The 24,508-nt window shown below is 35.8% G+C and overlaps 1 protein-coding gene across 1 annotated transcript in view; it reads left to right on the plus strand.

Annotated features, from left to right (window-relative positions):
- The window catches only part of LOC136856759 (uncharacterized), a 674,434-nt gene that overhangs the window by 552,565 nt on the left and 97,361 nt on the right, over positions 1-24,508 (plus strand). The window contains exons 31-32 of the mRNA XM_068224954.1: positions 6,469-6,602; positions 14,749-14,908. Of these exons, the coding sequence (XP_068081055.1) occupies positions 6,469-6,602; positions 14,749-14,908 (294 nt within the window). The remainder of the gene's footprint in view (positions 1-6,468; positions 6,603-14,748; positions 14,909-24,508) is intronic.

Genomic DNA, 24,508 nt, shown 5'->3' on the forward strand with positions numbered 1-24,508 from the left:
GTGTTTTTGAGCGTTATAATGTTCCAGATATCTCGTGTTAAAGCTGCGGCCAGTCTGTCCGATATAAGAAAAACCACATTGTGTACATGTTAGTTTATATATGCCGGACCTTGAATAATGGTTGCTATTGTGATTGACCTTGTTGTGGTTAAAAAACATGTTTCGATTAGTGTTAACTGTCCTGAAGGCTATATTGATATTGTGCTTCTTTAAAGTATTTGCGATCTGGTGGACGGCTGGGTTGTTATATGTAAATGTGGCGAAACTGGTTTTTTTAGGTTTTTCTGGGACGAGGTTAGTGGACGATTTAATTTTGATTTTATTAATCAAACGGTTGACCATATCTATTTTAAACCCGTTCAGTTGAGCAAGATTCCTTATGTACTTCAGTTCAATTTTTAAATTGTTGGGAGAAAGAGGAATTTTTAAAGCTCTATAAATTAAATTATAGAAAGAGGCTTGTTTTTGGGACTCGGGGTGTATGGATGAATTCATAATAGTTAAGGGAGAGTGTGTAGGTTTCCTGTATATTCGAAAATCGAAGGTATTATGTCCGCGTGTAATAGTTAAGTCCAAAAAGTTTAATGAGTTCCTAACCTCATCCTCTTTAGTAAACTTAACATTGGGGTCAATTTTGTTTAGGGACTCCAAGATCTCGTCACTATTAGTGACATTTTTGTCGAAAATTATGAAGGTATCGTCTACAAATCTCAGCCATAAACATACGCCTTTTATTTGTGTTATAATTTTTGTGTGTTCTATTGTGTCCATATAAATGTCTGCTAAGATGCCAGAAAGAGGGTCAGTGATAATATCAATAAACACAGCGGCCTTAGTAAGATGGAAATTGAAGAATTCATGAAGATATTAAATTTTGTCTTAAGCAACAACTTTTTCTCTTTCAATGGAAAGTTTTACCAACAAAAAGGCTTAGCGATGGGCGACCCTCTTTCTGGCATCTTAGCAGACATTTATATGGACACAATAGAACACACAAAAATTATAACACAAATAAAAGGCGTATGTTTATGGCTGAGATTTGTAGACGATACCTTCATAATTTTCGACAAAAATGTCACTAATAGTGACGAGATCTTGGAGTCCCTAAACAAAATTGACCCCAATGTTAAGTTTACTAAAGAGGATGAGGTTAGGAACTCATTAAACTTTTTGGACTTAACTATTACACGCGGACATAATACCTTCGATTTTCGAATATACAGGAAACCTACACACTCTCCCTTAACTATTATGAATTCATCCATACACCCCGAGTCCCAAAAACAAGCCTCTTTCTATAATTTAATTTATAGAGCTTTAAAAATTCCTCTTTCTCCCAACAATTTAAAAATTGAACTGAAGTACATAAGGAATCTTGCTCAACTGAACGGGTTTAAAATAGATATGGTCAACCGTTTGATTAATAAAATCAAAATTAAATTGTCCACTAACCTCGTCCCAGAAAAACCTAAAAAAACCAGTTTCGCCACATTTACATATAACAACCCAGCCGTCCACCAGATCGCAAATACTTTAAAGAAGCACAATATCAATATAGCCTTCAGGACAGTTAACACTAATCGAAACATGTTTTTTAACCACAACAAGGTCAATCACAATAGCAACCATTATTCAAGGTCCGGCATATATAAACTAACATGTACACAATGTGGTTTTTCTTATATCGGACAGACTGGCCGCAGCTTTAACACGAGATATCTGGAACATTATAACGCTCAAAAACACAATAAGTACTCAGCGATGAGCCAACATATGAGAGAAACGGGCCATCACTTTACATCCATAGAGAAAGATCTTACCATCATTAGAAGCATAGGTAAAGGGAAATTAATGAATGAACTGGAAAACCTACACATCTTTTTAGACCAAACCTACAATAAAAATAAAAATCTCAACGACGTCAATGAAATTAAAAATCCTTTGTACGAATTAACACCTAGATTAATTAATATCGTGAATTCAGATCAAAACAAAATCCCTCATTTATTTAAATCTCCACACTCAAATGCTTCATCCATCATGCCAAAAGTTAAACCCGCCCATATTGCTTCTAGAAACTCCCCTCCAGCAACAGCACACACGCCCATAGACCAGCCTACCCCCACTCTCCCTCCATGCCCCGCCCCTCCATTACCGCACCATTACAACACCAGGAGTAGAAATGGTGACAAGACAGGCGCTGCCAGAACAGACAGATCCATCTAGTATTAACTGAACAAGTAAGTCATTTTACAGTTAAGAGGGTTTAATTTAATTGAATACATTTTATCACAACGCGTGCTCAAAAAATTTTTAATTCAAAATTATTTTCTACTTCATTACAGACCAAGCAACACATCAACGGGAACAATTTTCACACAAGACTGTATCAAGTGTCTAGGATGTCTCTTCCCAATTAAGCAGCAGCCTAAAACTATGAAACAGCTAAATATTGTACTCTTGTCAATTCCTTGACGTTACATGAGACCCAAAGTCAAGTCGCTAACAGTTTCATTCACAACGTTTTTGACCAGTCTACCTACAACAATCGGCTTTTGAATCTCCACTTGTACACGACAACACATTTAAATATTAGTTACGTCAAGAACATGAAAATGAAAATCGTGGGTCAAACAAGCTCCAGTTTTAATATCACCCCTTCTCAAGAAGAAAAAAGAAGATCCGTTTCATTTTATTTTTAGTTTTGAACATTTTAAGTTAACCAGAACTGCCAAGTTAAAACACATTCAATTTAAATTTATTTTTCAATCTTGACCAACCTACAATCAGTTCAAATCTCCACTTATTGTTGACGACACATCCTGTCACCAGACACGATACGTCAAGTACTTAATATGATATAGGGGTCACATAAACCCCGATTTGCAATCCTCTTCACCGAAAAGAAGATCCATTTTAGTTTTGGACATTTTCCATATTAAATAGATTAGGACCAAAAAACTTTACTGTATTGACTTATGTTTGTATATATTGTATATAATGTATATGATGTATATAGTGTATATATTAGTATGTTTATATTAGTTAAAAAGGTCCCAAACCTTGACCTAAAGGTTGTTTACAGGCTGAAGATGCCCAAAATAATGGGTGAAACATGTACCTGACCAAATGAGTCTACATAAAATCATGTAGATAATAACCACATTAAACGTGGAAAGTATTGAATAGGTGGTTTTTTATTTAATTATCCTTGATATCTATGCCTAAAAATGCCCAAGGCGGTACTTACTCGTACGGTGCGTATTAAGTACGTCGGGCTGTTCCAGCAACGCTAGCTTGACTGAGCTTTCTACTTCTAGTATTATAACGGTGTGGCTGAGGCAGTGAAGGACATGGAGGGGGGTAAGTTTGGGTGGATCCTTGCGCGCATGTGTTGTTATTGGACGGTTGTTAGGAGCAAGATGGGCGGGCCTAACATTTAACGAGGTGGTGGAAGCTTTAGAACAAAAAGTTCTAAAAGTTCGCGGGATTGTATTATGTTTTGAATTCACAATGCCTAATAACTTTGGAGTTAGCTCATATAAAGGATTTCTTGCCTCCGTGGCATCATTAAGATTATGGTCTTTTTTATAGGCTTGGTCTAAAAAGATGTAAAGATTTTCTAATTCATTTATAAGTTTTCCTTTGTCTATACATTTTAGAATAGTGAGATCCTTATCAATTGATGTAAACTGGTGTCCTGTTTCACTCATGTGTGAGCTCATTGCTGAATATTTGTTGTGTTTTAAGGCATTGTAATGCTCCATATATCTCTTATACAAGCTGCGCCCAGTCTGTCCAACATAACTAAATCCATACTGTGCATAAGTTAATCTGTAAATACCAGATCTTGAAAAACGGCTGTTTTTATAATTGACTTTATTATGATTAAAAAATATACTTTGATTTGTATTTACTGTTCTGAAAGCAATGTTAGTGTCATATTTCTTCAGTGTGTTGGCGATCTGGTGGATGGCTGGATTATTGTATGTGAACGTAGCGTAACTAGTTTTTTTAGGTTTATCTGGAATGAGATTCGTGGATAGTTTATATTTAACTCTATTGATTAACTGGTTAATCATTTCAACTTTGAACCCATTAAGTTTAGCCAAGTTCCTTATATAGTTTAGTTCTATTTTTAAGTTGTAAAGGGAGAGTGGGATTTTCAAGGCTCTGTGTATTAAGTTATAGAATGATGCCTGTTTTTGAGATTTAGGATGTAAAGAGGAATTATTTATGGTTATAGGAGATTGTGTGTGTTTTTTGTAGCATTACAATGCCTTAAAACACAACAAATATTCAGCGATGAGCTCACACATGAGTAAAACAGGACACCAGTTTACATCAGTTGATAGGGATCTCACTATTCTAAAATGTATAGGCAAAGGAAAACTTATGAATGAATTAGAAAATCTTTACATCTTTTTAGACCAAGCCTATAACAAAGACCATTATCTTAATGATGCCACGGAGGCAAGAAATCCTTTATATGAGCTAACTTCAAAGTTATTAGGCATTGTGAATTCAAAACATAATACAATCCCGCAAACTTTTAGAACTTTTTGTTCTAAAGCTTCCACCACCTCGTTAAATGTTAGGCCCGCCCATCTTGCTCCTAACAACCTTCCAATAACAACACATGCGCGCAAGGATCCACCTGCCCTTACCCCGCTTCCATGTCCTTCACTGCCTCAGCCACACCGTTATAATACTAGAAGTAGAAAGCTCAGTCAAGCTAGCGTTGCTGGAACAGCCCGACGTACTTAATACGCACCGTACGAGTAAGTACCGCCTTGGGCATTTTTGACGTACGGGAAATCTCTTGTACAGTATTATTTAACCAACTTTCTTTAACATTTTGTTTCAGAAAGAACTCTATCATTTCTTCCAACAAATGTTTCATCGGGGTTATAACACCAACTTGACCGTCTTTTGGATCCAATTGACTACCAACATAATTACTGACACCTGCTAGCTTTGACATACGTTATCATTAGCAATGCCTCCAATAAAAGTTCCATTTTCTTTTCTACTTTCAGATATATCAACCGTATACACATTTTAACATGTTTATTACGTTCACACTTCTGTTTTAAATAACTGACAGTGATTTTACCATCTTGGATTCATACTATGGGAATTGAAGAAACGTCCCCCTTAGATTGTGTTTACACTCAAGGCCGTCACAGTCTTAATGATATATAACAAAAGGATCCATTTTAGTTTTAAACTCTCAAATATTCATGTTTAACCACGTTTTAACCTTCAAAAACTGTTAATAATTTTTTTTTTTAACACACATTGGTGCCATATCGTTGTTTTAGATGTTATTGTATAATGTTTTACGGAATCATTATTCATAATTCATAAGATTAGAAAGACTCCATATGTATTATTTTTAAGATTGATATGGCTGATGATGCCCGTAAAGGAGGGTGAAACATGTACCATTGACTTTTATGTATTATGTATAAAATGTTAACCGTATGAAATAGTAGTTTATGTTGTATTGTATTGAACAGGTGGACTTAAAAAATATTGTAATAATATTCGAGACATACGTCATCTTCAATACGGAACCAAAATGAGAATAGTTACTTGTAACTAGATCAATGTGGTGTCGTATTGTCAAACGTTGCACCGGTTATATAAAGAGATGAAAGAGAAGCGCCAGGTGAAATTGAGCGCCGGTGTGATTTTGTAGCATGATAACGCAACACCTCGCAAGGCCCACCAAACGAGAGAACTGCTGCAGCGTTTCAAGTGGGAGGTCTGGCAACATCCACCCTACAGTCCCGACCTAGCGCCATGTGACTTTCATCTTTTCGGCAAGCTCAAAACGGAGCTCGGTGGTCGATGTTTCCAGACCGATGAGGAAGTGAAGGCCACTGTCTAAGAGTGGTTGCAGAACGCTGGAGGAAATTTCTATGCATCTGGCATCGACAAGTTGGTTGTGTGTTCGCAGAAATGTTTGGAGTCTCTTGGAAACTATGTGGTGAAGTGACTTTACGGTGTATGTCATTATAGTCGTGTTGCTGTTGTATAGGTGGTGTAATAAATGGCCATAACTGGGAAGTGCAACTTATTTTTCGATCTGCCCTCGTAGTTGCATTTGTTTATTCTGTTGATATAAACATATTCTCCATTCACAGCAGATTACATGAGACTTGCATCTTCCTCTTTCTGATACATACAGTTTCAGATTATTCTTCCAAGTTATGGTTGCAGTCGTATATCTATATTTGAACATTATAGCTTAATGGTTTGATTACAAGTCTGTCTAGTCACTTTGGCTTATTGCATGAATGTTACTATGGAGGAAACATTTTCCTTGTTGTAATGTGTATGATATGAAAACATTTAACTCTGTTACTGTGCTGTAGAGAATTGTTGCTATTTTTCCTTCTGGTTTTATTTTCTGCTAATCTATCTTTCTTTCTCATCATATAATTGTTCATTTCATTTTAGGGAGTTGGTGACCATGGTTGTGAATATATGACTGGCGGATGTGCAGTCATCCTGGGATTAACTGGACGTAACTTCGCTGCTGGAATGTCTGGAGGCATAGCTTATGTTTTGGATGTAGATGGCTCCTTTAAGAGGTAGTATTTTAATCTTAATCTTGGAGTTTCACTTGAACACTTGGAATTCTTAGGGAACAAATTATTTCTAGCATACTGATTATGAATCGTACATGTGAAATAAGTAAATACTAGGGGTATGTATAGATGTAGTGCGACATGCATAAGAAAACTCCGGTTAGCTCTTCTCCCAGGGTAAAGTTGTAAGTTGTATTTTTAACATGAGCTCCAGAAGATGCAGTGACGCAACTGAAATATTCCTCCAACTTCTCATAATTGCATATGAATGTCTATGGATAACGTATCACTTCAAAATTCGATGTAAAAGGTTAAGCTATTCCTTAATTCTAAATTCTATCATTGCTTGCAGCTCTAAATAATACATCGTGTCTTGAATACTATCATTTATTGATAAAAATGTGAATGAATAAAATTTTAAAATGTGAAATAAATTGGTTAAATCATGAAATTGCTTTGGTATTTTGAGTTTGAGGTATTAGGTATTCATATAGCAATGTCATATTCATCATTCGTTAAGAACAGTATTTTATAGAAATGAACTGATATATTACATCTCATCAATAAAAGTAATACGTGAATTACTTGCAGATAATCGTGGGAAATTCAGTAAAGTCAAACAGTTCTTTAAGTTACATGTTCTTAAGTATTTGATCTATATCCTTTCATGATTGCTTAAGTTCATGAGTTATTTGAGGTAGTTAGTTTTTCCTCATATTCATCTTTTTCGTTTCATAAAATTGTGCTTAACAGAAGCAAGTTAGGTTTCATATATCTTTGTAGCAATCATTGGCTACTATTCATTTAAGTTACTAAATTAACTACTGTTGCATTCAACATCAACTTAATCTTCAAATCAAGACAAATTTGTATAAAAAAGTAATCACAGAAATTCATAATTGCAATGGAAATTCAGTCTACAATCTTCTACGATTTAACTAGACATTAGGGAATACCGTTATCAAGGATTGCAAGTGACTATTATCCAATATAAATAACTGGAAAGACTTTCGAATGTTTAATCGTAACTATCAACATCTATCAACACATATTTTAGAATACAATATTGTACGATTATCAGGTTGAAAATATGGAATTAAGTGACTAATTTACTCTAATTGACTAATTCATTTCGATGATTCATTCCTGTGATATCACCATATGTTGCAAGTGATAAAAATCATTGTTAATCCGTATTGAAGATACTGAATGTGGGATGCTAAAGGGTTTATTGTGTCACCTATTCAATACATATAAATTTTTAAACATTTAGGAATTTATTATTAATTCCATTTGAGACATGTTTCGCCCTTCATTGAGGGCATCATCAGTCAAATTACCTCCTCAAGGCAAAAATCGGGTACCTGATTAGTAATTAAATTGTAAACATTAAGATACATTACAATGTGAAAATTAAGCAACCAAGAAAAACTTGTTCACTGGTGATACAGTTAACAATATAAGTTTATAGACATAGTAGTCGGCACCAATGTGTAAAATCACTGGGTATTTGAGCAGAGTCCAGCAGTGGTGTTCTGAAGAATAATTGACGCACTCATTAGAAAATCACAGGAAATTATAAAGTTTATACAAATATTTACATTAAAACAGTCAGGGGAGAAAGGGTATAAAGTATCTGGTGTCAATGTTTGTAACATTAATTACTGCCGTTGGTTGAACGATTACAAGTTGACAGGGTAACTATACAGAAAATTTACAATATCAAATTGAACAGTTGAGAAATTACAGCTTATATACATATTTACAAGAGATCAGCTTGGTGAGAAAGGATATAAAGATGTCTAGCATCAAGTGCGTCCCGTTGTTTTAGTCGTATAATCACAGGGGGCAGGGAAAAATATTCCATAGTTTTATTTTAGAATGTCAAATGAGGTTCTATAGGCGTAGTCAAACTGAAAGTAGTCTGGTTGAAGTCCCGGGTTCAGTACGGTGAATTTGGTCGGCATGGACGGAGACTCATTGGGTGACACTGAGTACATGGTGCATTTGAATGGCAACAATGACTACAGTTATTTGTTGAAAATTGTATTTATTGGGAATATGTTGCGGGTTAGAATCTTTGGCTTTTAAGTTTAGTTAACTTCATGTAGCTTTGAATATTTTGCGAAAACATCAGTGTGAGATGCTAGTGAGACTTAAATTTGATAATATTCCGTAAATGAAAACATGAGGGACCTTGGGACGAAGTTATTGTTTTGTGCTGCTGGCCTGGTGAAATAGAATGGAGTTGCTTATGGTATAAACCGCAGTGGAGAGATTAGAATGTATTACTACAGAGTCAGAGCATCGTAGCTGGGACGAGGCATCTTCTTTTTCTGTCTGTGGAGAGGAGCCGTAGTGGCGCGCCATGTTCGTGCCGGTGTGTGCTGCATTCTAGCGTGTTGTATGAAGTGGAAGTTATCTGATGTGTCACTGAGAAGCTATTTGTTGGTGAGTGTTGGTTGACTATGAAGGAGGCTCAGTCGGTAGTACACACATGTGTTTGGCGCCAGTTGTGTACTACGAACAAGCCAATAATCATGCCTCCGCAAACAGTTCCCCCTCCAATACAAACCTACAGCTACAACACTAGTAAGAAGTCTACAGTTGTCAATACACTTAATTCATAACGTACAAGCTACCTTCACCTCGTCAAATGGTAAGTATACACGATCTCCGCTAAAATATGTTTAAAAATCTTTTCACACAATTAATACCTTGTTTCTGGTTTCCTTTTACAGATTCAACTGGCAATAACCTCATATTCTTGACAACATTTTAACATCGCTTCAAATTGAGATGGTCCGCAGAGGTCCAATTTTAACACTTCTTCAACCTTTAATCTACAACTTTTTATCTTCTTATCAATGTGTTCTACATTTCTACCATATGCCTATGACTTCTGTCTATTGTCTCCTAGAAAGGAATATAGTGATCTCCTGACCAACCTTCAACATTATTTTCTCTATTACTTTTTGAATAAATATGTTTGATCGTCACTCTCGTCAGTCTAATTGTAACCGCCAATCATTCAACTTAATTTTATAGCAATCTTACTAATTGTTCATCACAGTCTGTTGCTTTGTCCATTTTACTTGTAATAGCAACCTTTCAGTGTCAGTAATTTTAATACTTTCACGTTGTAATTATTCACATTGTAAAAAGTTTTTTTAAAACCAACATTGTTATTTTTAATGTTAATTTTAGTTTAGGTCTCTTCAAGACTTTTAAAAATCAATTTCATCTTATTATATGTTATTCAAGTGCTTATTTTTTATTCCGAGGTTAAGACAATGGCTGATGATGCCTTCATACTAGGCGAAACATGTACCATTTTTAGTGAATAGATCAATGAAAATCATCCAAGACAATGACTTACTGTATTGATTAGGTGGTCAATTCAATAAATAACTTACTGTTATTATTCTAATGTAAGCAGCAATAGCGAAAATTTGTGATTCGATGGTATGTTTATATGTTTCTAATCCAGATATAGGCTACCATATAACAAATATTCGCTACACTTCATGTTAAAAATTGAATAATTGAAAAAGAGGTTCAACCTATTCAATACATAAGAGAAAGAAATGAAGTGATTACATTATTATTTAATAGTAATTAGAAATGGGACCGGTTTCGACCCTAGTCCAGGTCATCATCAGCCGTTCAAAACATAAAAAACATGAAAAACAATGCATATGAAAAAGAAAAAGATTAAGTGAACTCCGGATCGGTATAAGATGAAATATAAATTGATGATGGGGGTAGAAATTGTGAGTCACTTAAAAGAAAACAGTACGTAATATTATGAATGGTAGTACGGAACACGCAATGATAGGTAAAGTCTCACAATGTTTATGAATAGTGGAGAACGGTCAAATGGGTCAGTTTTTACACACCGTCAGGTACAAAGTCACAACACTATCGAACAACATATGAAGATCCATAAATATGTTGAAGTCGAAGACGAATAGATTTATAGAAGCAAACTGCCAGCTCCCGGTGATCAGCGCGGCACACTCAAGGTCATGCGCTGTGGTCTCGAACGCCAAAGTAAAATGGAGAATATCCTGAAGATCCAGTATTTGCCTCAGTTGCGGGAAGTTAAGGACGTATATATAGAAATATACAACGCAATTCAGTATAATTGAATGAGTAATTGTGTTCCTGCTGAGATCTTGGAAAACAGTTGACTTGAAAAAACAATTGTACAGAGAAAAAAATATAGTAAAAAGTGCAATATCGGAAAACAAATGAAAACATATATGCAGAGTGCGCTATTTTTTAAAATGAAAAAATTTAGGTCATGATTGAAGTAGTCAAAGTTGGCGCAAGACAAGAGTTAAAATTTGAATGAGGAGAACCGAAATGAAGGTAGGGTTTTTTTTTTTTTTTTAAATAGAAAAGGTAGAATAAATTAATAGAGGAAGAGTGATAGTGAAAAAAGAGAAGAATAAAAGAAATTGAAGTTAAATGGTGTTGAGGAAGGATAAGATAGGGAAATGAAGGAGGGGTAGTTTAGGGTGGGTTAGGAGGGTGGGTTATTGGAGGTAGAAAATGGGGGTGGGAACTTTGTAAGGCATGGAAAATAGAATTGGGGTTTTGGAATTTGGAATTTTTGAGAAGAAGAATTAGGAAGTCGAAAAGGATGTTCGGTTTTTCAGAAATGTCGTTTAAATTGAAATTAGGGTTGAAGTACTGGTCAAGGTGGATAAAGTAATTTTCAGTAATGTTTAAGAGGGGGCCTTTGTTAATGATTAAGTATTTTCATGTCATTGTCAATATTGGTGAAACTATGCTTGGAGTCTTGTATGTGTTGTCCTATGGCGGAGAATCTGTTGTATTTAATGGCGTTGATATGTTCAGAGTATCTGATATTTAAGTTGCGGCCAGTTTGTCCGATGTAGGAGGAATTGCAGTTGTTGCATTTGAATCTGTATACACTAGATTTAGAAAAAGCATTAGACTTATTTAGAGATTTAGAGTTGTGTAAGATATCAAGATTTCTATTGTTAGTTCTAAAAGAAATTTTCATGTTATGTTTTTAAAAATATTAGTTATTTTATAAGCATCCTGAGTGAAAGTGTTGGTTTTATTGTGTCTTTAGATAAAGTGGTTTTTGGACGGTGTTTGAATTTGTTGATGATGCGGTTTATGAAGGAGTTGTTAAAGCCATTGAATTTAGCGATGTTGTGGATGGTGTTTAATTCGTTATTTAAATCTTTTTTGGACATAGGGGTGTTGAAGGCACGAAAAATTAAGCTGTTATAAGTAGCATGTTTATGAGCTTGAGGGTGCGAAGAATCTTGTCGTATTGTGGTTGCTGTTTGGGTTGGTTTTCTGAAAATTTTGTAAGATAAAGAAGAAGGATGTCTAGTGATAGTTATGTCTAGAAAATTAAGAGTTTGGTTGTGTTCTGATTCGAGGGTGAATTTAATGTTAGTCTAAGTTGTTGAGATGAAGAAGTGTAGAGGCTGCGTTGGTTGATTCCTCATTTAAAATTACTAATGTGTCGACATATCTGGCCCAAAAGAGGATGTTGGAAAAATTATTATTATTATTAATTTTTGTGTTTTCTAAGAAGTCGAGATAAATTTCAGCAAGAATGCCAGAAGCTGGTGAGCCCATAGCCAAGCCATCTTGTTGATAAATGGTGTTGTCAAAGGTAAAATAATTATTGTTGAGAACTAATTTTAAAATAGACGTCTTGAATTTCAAGTTTAGTTAGGTTACGAATTTGTTTAGGTTGTTGTTTATAATGGGGAATAATTTGGAAATTGGAATACTAGGGTACATGTTTACAATGTCAAAAGAATGGAGAGAAAAATTTGGTTGGATTTCAAAATTCTTTAATTTGTTGATTAGATCAGAAGTGTTTTTGATAGATTTGTTGGATAAAAATCGATAATTTTTTAGTAAAAATGTTTGGATAAATTTAGAAGTGTTGTATAGGGGACTGGGTCTGTAATTGATTATTGGACGGATGGGAATGTTAGTTTTGTGAATTTTAGGGAGTGCTTTGGCAGTGGGTAGTCCTGGGTTCATGTTTATTAATTTAGTTTTTTCTTGATCTGTGAGGAGAAAGGAAGTGTTGTTTAAGGTATGTTTGAGTAGGCGTTGGATTTTTGTGGTCGAGTCTTTTTTTACTATAGAAAAAGAAGGGTCACTGAAAAAAATTTTGGTTTTATCTAAGTAGTCAGTTTTTTCCATTATGACAGTAGTGTTGCCTTTATCAGATTTTGATAATGAGATTGTCATTGATTTTCTTTTTAAGATCTCTATCACTCTATTAATTTATTCTACCTTTTCTATAAAAAAAAAAAAAAATCCTACCTTCATTTCAGTTCTCCTCATTCAAATTCTCTTGTCTTGCGCCAACTTCGACTACTTCAATCATGACCTAAATTTTTTCATTTAAAAAAATAGCGCACTCTGCATATATGTTTTCATTTGTTTTCCAATATTGCGCTTTTTACTATATTTTTTCTCTTTACAATTGTTTTTTCAAGTCAACTGTTTTCCAAGATCTCAGCAGGAGCACAATTACTCATTCAATTATACTGAATTACGTTGTATATTTCTATATATACGTACTTAACTTCCCGCAACCGAGGCAAATACTGGATCTTCAGGATACTCTCCATTCTACTTTGGCGTTCGAGACCACAGCGCATGACCTTGAGTGTGCCGCGCTGATCACCGGGAGCTGGCAGTTTGCTTCTATAAATCTATTCGTCTTCGACCTCAACATATTTATGGATCTTCATATGTTGTTCGATAGTGTTGTGACGTTGTACCTGACGGTGTGTAAAAACTGATCCATTTGACCGTTCTCCACTATTCATAAACATTGTGAGACTTTACCTATCATTGCGTGTTCCGTACTACCATTCATAATATTACGTACTGTTTTCATTTAAGTGACTCACAATTTCTACCCCCATCATCAATTTATATTTCATCTTATACCGATCCAGAGTTCCCTTAATCTTTTTCTTTTTCATATGCATTGTTTTTCATGTTTTTTATGTTTTGAACGGCTGACGATGACCTGGACTAGGGTCGAAACCGGTCCCATTTCTAATTACTATTAAATAATAATGTAATCACTTCATTTCTTTCTCTTATGTATTGAATAGGTTGAACCTCTTTTTCAATTATTCAATTTTTAACGTTAATACTTTCAATACGGAACAATGAAATTTTTATCTTTAAACACTTCACTGTAGCACTCAACACACAATAAATTTCTAACTTCTGAATGGAATGCAAAATACAAGCACAACTAGAGTCACTGACTTATTCAGCAATCTTGCTGCTAACCGGCAAGCAAAATTGAACATTCTTGAGGCTAACGGCTTGCTCCCCAAACGTGCAAATTATACTGTGAAGTTCAGGAATTTAAGGCCTTTTTCCATAATCATGCAACTGTGGCGACATATCTTACCCCAGTTGGAAATCAAGTTTGTTTCACAAGGGATTTCAAATAATTTTTTCAGGGCTAGGAAGAATTGTGATCGTAATAAGCGGTAATAGTGAAAATTCGTGACGCGATAAGGGAGGTATTTTTATATAGACTTAATACAGTGAGAATCGGGACTTCGAATTTACGACGTGCTAAGCAGGAAAACATGTTAATGAGGAACGCACTAATGAGGTTTCATTGTAGTTGTTTTTCATGTGCAAGTCTGATCATTTTACATCACTGATATATAGGTGGCTCGGCCTGAAGGACCATCAGTGTTGGATGGGTTGTGTATCTTCATGAATTATATGGAGCCAGTGGACCATTCTGTTTAAAGTGATACCTGTGCTGGTGATGTGCCTCACAAAATATAGGACACAAGTGATTTGAGTGATAGTCTTTTTCAAGTAAATGTGATCAGCAATTAAAATCAAAGGTTGTCATTTTATAGGAATAGAAAATGAGATCATACACTAGCTTTTCATGAACTGTTTTAAATCATTGCATCATAAATAATATAACAATACTTGCATAATAACTAATACTGGAACAGTGAATGTTGTTGGACAAAAGTGTTGCGTGTCTAGGCATTGTAGTAGTATCCTGTTCTATTATGGAGAATTTTGTTATAACCGTGGTTATTAGTGTATTGTGTATATATATTTTTTTCTTTTTAATCAACAGCAAATGTAATATGGAAATGGTAGAACTTCTTCCATTGGAGCTTGAAGAGGATCTTGCATATGTCCAAGGTTTGCTGAAAGAATTCCAAGAAAAGACAGGTTCGCTCATTGCTGGAGACATGCTTAAGACATGGCCTGAACCTGCTAAGAATTTTGTTAAGGTAGGTCTGTTTCTTCTTCAAAACAAATCCAATACTACGTTAATCTAATTTTATAATAATATTTTGCATATGTTTTTACGTAGTGTTTCTGTAAATCATTCTACAGGTACAGAGTGAGAAACATAAAGGGTAACCACTCCTGCAGTCTGGCTGCACAGCCTGCACACGCGATGTGCGTATGTGATACGAAATCTACAGTATATACATTGCCGCAAAAGCTAATTCAAACAAACAAACAATATAAAACAAAACAAAAAGTAAAAATACTCACATATATCACGCCAGGAGATGTTGAAACTGCCTCCTTTCATTGTTCAAGCATTTCTGGCACCTGCTTAGGAAATTGTTCCATTACCCTCTACAGTTCCCTTTGAGAAATAGCAGCAATTTCTCGACAAATGTTATTTTGAAGTTCATCTAAAGTGTGTGGATTTGCTTTGTACACTTTCTCTTTCAATGCACCCTAGAGATAAAAATCGCAGGGAGTTTAACCAGGGAACTGAGGAGGCACTATATTGTTAGTGATAACTCGATCTTCAAACAATGCATGGATTTCCTGTAAGGAGAAGGTGGGGCTGTATGTGCCGTCGCTGAGTCTTGCTGGAAAATCAATCCTCAATCAGTCACTACTGATCTGCATTTAGGGCAGTCACTCAGGTGGCAGATTCCCTTTCTGTTGTTTTCCTAGCCTTTTCTTAAATGATAGTAAAGAATTTGCAAATTTATTGAACATCTCCCTTGGAACATTATTCCAATCCTTAACTCCCCTCCTTATAAACGAATAGTTGCCCCAATTTGTCCTATTGAATTCCAGCCTTCATCTTCATATTGTGATCTTTCCTACTTTTAAAGACACCACTCAAACTTATTTGTCTACTGATGTCATTCCATGCCATCTCTCCACTGACAGCTCAGAACATACCACTTAGTCGAGCAGCTCATCTCCTTTCTCCCAAGTCTTCCCTGCCCAAACTTTGCAGCATTTGTATAATGCTACTCTTTTGTTGGAAATCACCCAGAACAAATCTAGCTGCTTTTCTTTGGATTTTTGCCAGATTTTGAATCGAGTAATCCTGGTGAGGGTCCCATACACTGGAACCATATTCTAGTTGAGGTCTTACCAGAGACTTATATGCCCTCTCCTTTACATCCTTACAACAACCCCTAAATACCCTCATAACCATGTGCAAAGATCTGTACCCTCTTTTTACAATCTTATTTATGTGATTACCCCTTATATCAACACATAGGTACATACAATGATCCCCAAAAGGAACTTTCACCCCACCAACGCAGTCATTATAAAACTGAGAGAACTTTTCCTATTTGTGAAACTCACAACCTGACTTTTAACCCCGTTTATCATCATACCATTGCCTACTGTCCATCTCACAACATTTTCGAGGTCATTTTGCAGTTGCTCACAATCTTGAAACTTATTTATTACTCTGTACAGAATAACATCTGCAAAAACCCTTATCTCTGATTCCACTTCTTTACTCATATCATTGATATATATAAGAAAACATAAAGGTACAATAATACTGCCTTGAGGAATTCCCCTCTTAATTATTACAGGGTCAGATAATGCTTCTCTACTCTAATTATCTGAGTTCTGTTTTCTAGAAATATAGCCTCCCATTCTGTCACTCTTTTGTCTAATGCAGTTGCACTCATTTTTGCCAGTAGACTAACCATGATCTACCCCATCAAATGCCTTACATAGGTTAATCACGATACAGTCCATTTGACCTCCTGAATCCAGGATATCTGCTATATCTTGCTGGAATCCTACAGGTTGAGCTTCAGCGGAATAACCTTTCCTAAACCCGAACTGCCTTCTATTGAACGGGTTATTAATTTCGCAAACATGTGTAATATAATCAGAAAGAATGCTTTCCCAAAGTTTACATGCAATGCATTTCAAACTGACTGGCCTGTAATTTTAAGCTTCATGTCTATCGCCCTTTCTTTTATACACAGAGGCTACTACAGCAACTCTCCATTCATTTAGAATAGCTCCTTCATGCAAACAGTAATCAAATAAGTACAGTAGAAGTCCGTTATAACGAGAATTCACAACTGCGAAAAATTTACTCGCTATAGCGGATTGTCGTTATATCCGATTCTTGTAAAAATTGGGAAAACCCCCAATCACATTAAAATCAGTGTGAAATGGCAATCAGTTTGTTAAAAACTTGTGTATTCGCGGATAATATCCACAATACAGCTTACTTGTTTGTTGTTTTTCGAAATCCGATACAACGTGAAAGCGCGTGTTTAATTTCATTCGGAAAAAATATAATACCGTATTTCTCCGAATCCAAAATGACCCCCACTTTTTCCTTCAAACATTTTTAATGAGGCTTAAAAGTGCTTTGTAAAATCACACGAATGTCTTTCTTACAGAGTACGCATTTTTAGACTATTTGTAGACGTTGAACATTGGCTTTAGTTATGCCGTATTTTTTGCGGCTGTACAATTATGCTTTATTTCAGTGGGTTTAATAACCACTAACGTAAAATTGGCATCATAAGATCGAAGGGATATCTCTGAAAATTTGCCGGCAAATACACATTCCATGCATCTCTACACTAAGACGATCCATCAGGAAAATATTCTTGTTTACTATAAAACTGTTACTTTCACTCGGTGTCAGATATAACTGGCTGCCGCTACACGCACGTCTTGATTGCGCCAACTTCAGCGGCTAGCGATGTATAGGTCTTAATCGCGGACTTTGTGGCAAACGTGCGATCGATCATCTTCGGTACGGTATAGTTTTTGCGCTAATTGCATTTGCAAGCTCTCTGTACTATATGTATGATCATCATATACTTCAAACGCCAGTAGAGAACCTACTCGTTATAAATTTACATGATAATAGCCTTTCCGTAATTTAACGGACGCGAGAAAATGTAAACTAAACTCGTAATCAATGACGCACTCTGCCATATCTTGCGGTGTAGGCCTATCTCATTCTTACTTAATTTCGGTATTTAGCATTAAAATTAAGCAGTTATCTTTAAGGAGTTAACAACGGTTATCGGACACGTTATTTACACATTTATTACAAAAACATGTTCCCTTTGCTTTTCCTTGCGGAAGAGCAATCAACGGGTATTACTAATCGACTTCGACATTGCCTTCAAATGTCGACGAGAGAGCTCGCTGGTGGGCATACCGAAAACGATACGGTGTCGAAGATGATCGATCGAATGCAGTATAATGACTAGGTGCCTAAATATAGGCAACGGAAAAATCGAGCGCGCATAGTCGCTCGTAATAACAGATGCGGCAATGAAAGGGCTCTCGCTGTAACCGAAGGATAATACACAGTTTAATATAGGAATTTTGAAGGGACGCGCAAAAGGGATCGTTATAACGGAGTTCTCATTATATGCTGTACTCGCTATAGCGGACTTCTACTGTACTTCAGATATGGTACTATATCTCAACCCATTGTCTTTAATATATCCCCCAAAACCTTATCAATTCCAGCTGCTTTTCTGGTTTTCAACTTTTTTATGTCATGGTTATCATAGATAAATTTTAAAACTTTTTTTGAAAGTAATAGTCACCTCCTCTATGTGGACATTATCCTTGTAACCAACAATCTTTACATACTGCTAACTGAACACTTCTGCCTTTTGAAGATCCTCGCATACACACTCCCCTTGTTCATTAATGTTTCCTGGATTGCCCTTCTTGAAAGCTGTTTCTGCCTTAACGTACTTATATATACCCTTCCATTTTTCACTAAAATTTGTGTGACTACCAATTATGCTTGCCATCATGTTATCCTTAGCAGACTTCTTTGCTAGATTCAATTTCCTAGCAAGTTCCTTCAATTTCTCCTTACATCCACAGCTGTTTCTAACTATATTTCTTTCCAACCTGTACCTCCTCCTTAGTCTCCTTACTTCTCTCTTGTAATATAGTGGATCTTTCCCATTCCTTAACACCTTTGAAAGTACAAACCTGTTTTCACATTCCTCAACAATTGCTTTAAACCCATCCCAGAGTCTGTTTATATTTTTATTTACTATTTTCCACCAATCATAGAACTTTTTAAAAACTCCCTCATGCCTGTTTTATCAGCCATGTGATACTGCATAATACTCCAAATTTTAATACCTTTCTTTCTGTCACATTTATTTTTAACTATGACAAAAACAGCTTTGTGATCACAAATACAATCTATTACTTCGGTTCCTCTATAGAGCTCATCTGGTTTTACCAGCACTGCATCCAAAATATTCTTCCCTCTAGTTGGTTCCATCACTTTCCGATTCAGCTCTCCTTCCCATATTAACTTATTTGCAATTTGTTGGTCATGCTTCCTGTCGTTCGCATCACCTTCCAAATTACATTCGGTAAATTGAGATCACCCACTACTATCCCGTTCCTTTCCATATCATTTCTCACATAGCCGATTATCTTATCAAATAATTCTGAATAAACATCAGCGTTACTCTTTCCCGGTCTGTACACTCCAAAGACACCATTTTGCCTATTATCTTTAGAGATAAGCCTTACACTTAGACTTTCATGTTTGTCATCTTTAATTTTTTCGTAGCTTACAAATTCTTCTTTCACCAGAATGAATACTTCCCCTCCTACCATTCCTATCCTATCTCTAAAATACACACCAGTTTTGTGAGAAAATTTCTGCATCCATTATATCATTTCTCAGCCATGGTTCAACTCCTATTACAATATCTTGTAAGTGTAGAAGTAGTCTGCTGTAGCAAGCATTCATAACAGTGAAAAATTTACTCGCTATAGCAGACTGTCGTATCAGATTTTTTGTAAAAGTCCGGAAAACCCCTATACACATTAAGATCATATGAAACTGCAATCAGTTAGTTCAAGACTTGCGTTTCACGGATGATACGCACACTTCGGCTACTTGTTTATTTTCCTAAATCTGATATGAATGAAAGTGTGTGTTTAATTTCATCCAATAGACCCTGAATGCAATACGATCTCCACTTTTTCCTTTAAAAAAAATTAAATCAGGCTTAAAAAGTACTTTGTAAAATCATATGAATGCCTTTCTTGTACACTACGCATGTTTAGGCTCTCTTTGTCTTCACGCCAGCGCTGAACACTGGCTTTAGTTATGCCGCATTTTTTTTCAGCTGCATAATTATTCTTTATTTCCACGGGTGTAATAACCATTAACTTAATAATTGACATCATTTTATCAAAGAGAACCTGGTGAAAATTTGCCGGCAATATCTATTCCACGTGTATCTACGACGATCCATGAGGAAAATATGCTTGCTGTCTATAAAACTGTTACTTTTACTCAGCGTCAGCTACAACCGGCCGCTACACACACATCTCGCTTGCCGGGTTCAAATCAAATCAAAATCTCTTTATTTGCAAATGAGGTGTCTACCTCGATGGCAAATGGTACACTAAAAAACATTGTCAACCACTAAACATTAAATTAAAAAGAGAAGAAAATTTTCCTATAATACAGTATTATAGAGTATACGCTAACAATTTTTTCTATTAAACGCACAGCTCATCCTTAATAAATTTATATTGTTTACAAAATTCTACTTATAATATCTCCTGTACTACTTACAAATATAGTCAACTGATATACAGTATGTGGAATTACTTCAAATGATACTATACAACTGGTATAAGATTTTTTTTTCTTTAACCCATTCTGGAACCTAAGTAGCATAATGACCTGCTGCTTCTTAACCAGAGCCCCTTTACCACCACTTTTCAGAGTTCCTGAAGGGCCTTCACAGCTACCGTAGCGGTCCCAGGGCCCTCGAAGTCCCCACTGTACTTCACCCATAAAGGCAGTCCCCTACTTTGGCTGTCCAAACTGCTTAGACCAGGGGATGGAATTAATTTATTCACACACATTTTTTTTATTTACAATAACCTGCACTGGTCGAATGCCATCTAACACTTCATTTATTTTCTCTGTTGCTGTTTATTCTCTTCTTGAATATCTGTACAGATTTTGGAAAAGGATCAAACACTACCCCTGGTAAACTGTTCCACTCCTTCACACCCTTCCCAATGAATGAAAATTTACCCCAATCACTTCTGCTAAGTTTCCTTCTAATTTTATATTTGTGGTCTGTCCTGCCGATATAATTATTTTCCAACTGAAGCCTCTCATGGGTATCTTCCCATGCTTCTTCTCCTGTATAGGCTCTATATAATCCTATAAGTCTAGTTTTCTCCCTTCTCTTACTTAAAGTTTCCCACCCAAGTTCCTTTAACATTTCTGATACACTACTCTTTCTCCTGAAATCCCCTGTTACAAATCTTGCTCCTTTCCTCTGCACACTATCTATTTTTTTAATTACGTATTCTTGGTGAGGATCCCAAACACTCTTTGCATATTCCAATAATGGACGAACCATACTAAAGTAACTTTTCTCTTAATTCTTTGTTGCATCCTTTAAGTAGCCTCATTATGACATGTAACAATCTGTATTCTTTCCCAACAATGTCATCCATATGGCCCTTCCAGTGCAAATTACTTTGAAATCTCACACCTAAGTATTTGCACTTGCCATCTTTTGGGATAACTACCTCATCCAAAGTATATTCAAATTCAGTTTTAAAGCTCCTGTTTGTAAATGTTGTGACAGTTGATTTGCCTCCATTAACCTTCATATTATTCTCTTCAACCCATTGTTGGATACTATAAAGGTCCCTTTGTAATTCTGAATAATCCTCAATGTTATTTATTTCCCTATATACAATTATGTCATCTGCATACAATCTTATTTTTGATGTTATATTATTCCCTAAATCATTTACGTATATTAAGAAAAGTAATGGACAGATTATACTACCCTGTGCAATTCCCTTCCAAACTTTCTCTTCCTGCGATACATTATTTCCTACTTTGACTTTCTGAACCCTTGAATTTAGAAATGTTTTTATCCAACGTGTAACCCTTACGTCCAATCCTATTCCCTCCAATTCCTTTAATAATATTCCATGTTCCACTCTATCAAAGGCTTTGGAAAGATCTATGGCTATGCAATCTAACTGGCCTCCTGAATCCAATTGATCTGGTATGTCCTGCTGAAATCTCACCAGTTGTGCCTCACAAGAAAATTTCTTTCTAAATCCATACTGGCTCCTCATGAACCAATTTTTATCATCAGATATCCCTCTGATATACTTTGATATTAAACTCTCCAGTATTTTACAAACTACACTGGTCAGGCTGATCGGTCTGTAGTTCTCTGGTTTCCTTTTCTCTCCCTTTCCTTTATAAACTGGTATTATTATAGATTCCTTCCATTTCTTTGGAATTACACTATTATTTATGACATAGTCAAAGAGAAATTTTAAATAAGGCACTATGTACCACCCCATTCTCTTTAATACATCCCCAGTAATTTGATCACTTCCTGCTGCTTTTCCTTGCTGAAGCAGTTGGATTTCTCTGAAAATATCTTCATTTGTGAATGAGAAGCTTCTTGTTTCCCTCTGTCTCTCTCCCTATCTATCTTCTGTTTCGGTTTCCAACTCCTGACAATCATCTACTGAATCTCTGAATTCCCTACTAAATAGGTTTGCTTTTTCAGTATCTGTTAAATAGTGTTCACCCCCTTCACCCACCATTGTAGGAATGTGGATTCCTTTTCCTTTTTTATTCCTGATATATGAATACGGCTTTTTCCATTTCCCTTTGTGGTCATTACCCTCTTGAAGTATGCCATTCATATAATTCTTTTGCTTCCTTTTTCACTCTATTCAGTTTCCTCATCAGCTGTTTTCTAGTTTCTCTACTCTCTCTACCCTCTTTGATTTTCCTGTTTACTATTCTACATTTTCTTTTTAATTTTCTTATTTCCCTTGTATAATAAACAGTGTCTGAGGTCATTTTACCCTTCTTAACAGGTACAAATCTTTTCTTTCCTTCCCGAATGATTCCTTTAAATTTAGCCCAAAGTGTATCCACATTACTCCCTTCACTTATCCAACAACTGAATTGTGATTTAAGGAAAGTCCCAAATTCATAAACTGTAGTTTTTCTGTACAATTTCTTGTCTTGTGTTGACCCTCTTATTAAGCGTTTTGGTACGAGTCCTACATCCATTATTACAGCCTTATGGTCACCTATTCCTTCAATTACCTCAGTTTTATCAACAATTTCCCATGGTTTAACCAAGAATACATCTAGTAAGTTATTGAGATGAGTCGGTTCTTGTACTACTTATCCTCCCTCCCAAATTAACTTATTTGCCAGTTTCTGTTCATGGGCGTCACTTGCAGCTCCATTCCATTCCATTCAACTTCAGACAAATTTAGATCTCCCCCAATTATTACCATATCATTATTATTGTTTTTATGAGTATAATCTATTATTTTCTCAAATATTTTCATGTCTCTTTCCTCTCTTCCAGGCCTGTATGTTCCTATAATTCCCACCTCCTTCATATTATCACAAACTAATTTTATCTCTAATATTTTATCCCTTTCATCGGTAAACCATTCATGTGAACAATAAGTTTCCTTCGCCAGAATAAACACCCCCCTCCCTCCCTTTTTATCTCCTCGGTCTCTACGATAGGCTTTGTACCCTTCTGGAAATACTTCTCTATTACGCACCCATTCTCTCAACCGCGATTCCACTCCTATCACCACATCAGTCTCATAGGATTCCATCAATGTACTGAATTTTGATTGTTTATTTACTACACTTTGACAGTTTACCAAGAGCAATCTGACTCCTTTCCTCCCTAAAACTTGACTGTTGCAATTGGGTAACTTGAAATTCGTTACTTTCCTGAGTTTCATATTCTAGTTGACTGAGCCAGCTTGAAGTACCGCTGGTTCTTTCTACTAGTTTTCCTGGTCAGTATTATAACTCAAGGGAGTTGCCTGTTTTACAATACATTTCTTAAAATTAATAAAATCTAGAACAATATTTGCTATCTTTCGTTTACCTGAATTGTTTAGATGGAGGCCATGTTTTGTATAACAGTATCTCTCAAAACTGCTGCATTCAATAACCTGAGTATGTTTACAAATTTTAACAATATCTTTATTGACCTTGTCCACTTCAATGTTCACACACGAGTCTCTACTCAAATCATGCCTGTGGGGCACGTTCACTACAAAGATGTTAGTGTGGGTCAGCTTCCCTAGTGTATGTGTAAGTTGTGATCTTACCTTCTTCATGTCGTCGTGAGCTACGTCGTTCGTCCCACTGATGATAAGCACTGCATCGTCACTCCCGAAGTTCGTAGTTGCTTCTTCTACGTTTTCCAGGACACTGCTGATAGAAGTTCCTCGGCCAACTTTGACGGCTAACGATGTATACGCCTAATCGCCTAATCTTCTTATTAATCGCAGGTGTTGAAGGTCAACTAATGAGTTTGTTGCACCGTGGTATGGTCATTCCGCCCTTGTGTTTTTCGAGCACATACCTCAATGTCATCTTCGACTTCTTTAAAGCGCCCTTGTTGTGGGCCACTGAATGCATTTTTTTTGTATAGTACACCCTTTTTAGCTATCTTTGTCTTGACGCTAACACCGAATATTGGCTTTAGTTAGGCCTATGTCATATTTTCTTGCAGCTGCACAATTATTCT

The sequence above is a fragment of the Anabrus simplex genome, chromosome 1 (genome assembly GCF_040414725.1).
Source record: "Anabrus simplex isolate iqAnaSimp1 chromosome 1, ASM4041472v1, whole genome shotgun sequence".
Lineage (NCBI taxonomy): Eukaryota > Metazoa > Arthropoda > Insecta > Orthoptera > Tettigoniidae > Anabrus > Anabrus simplex.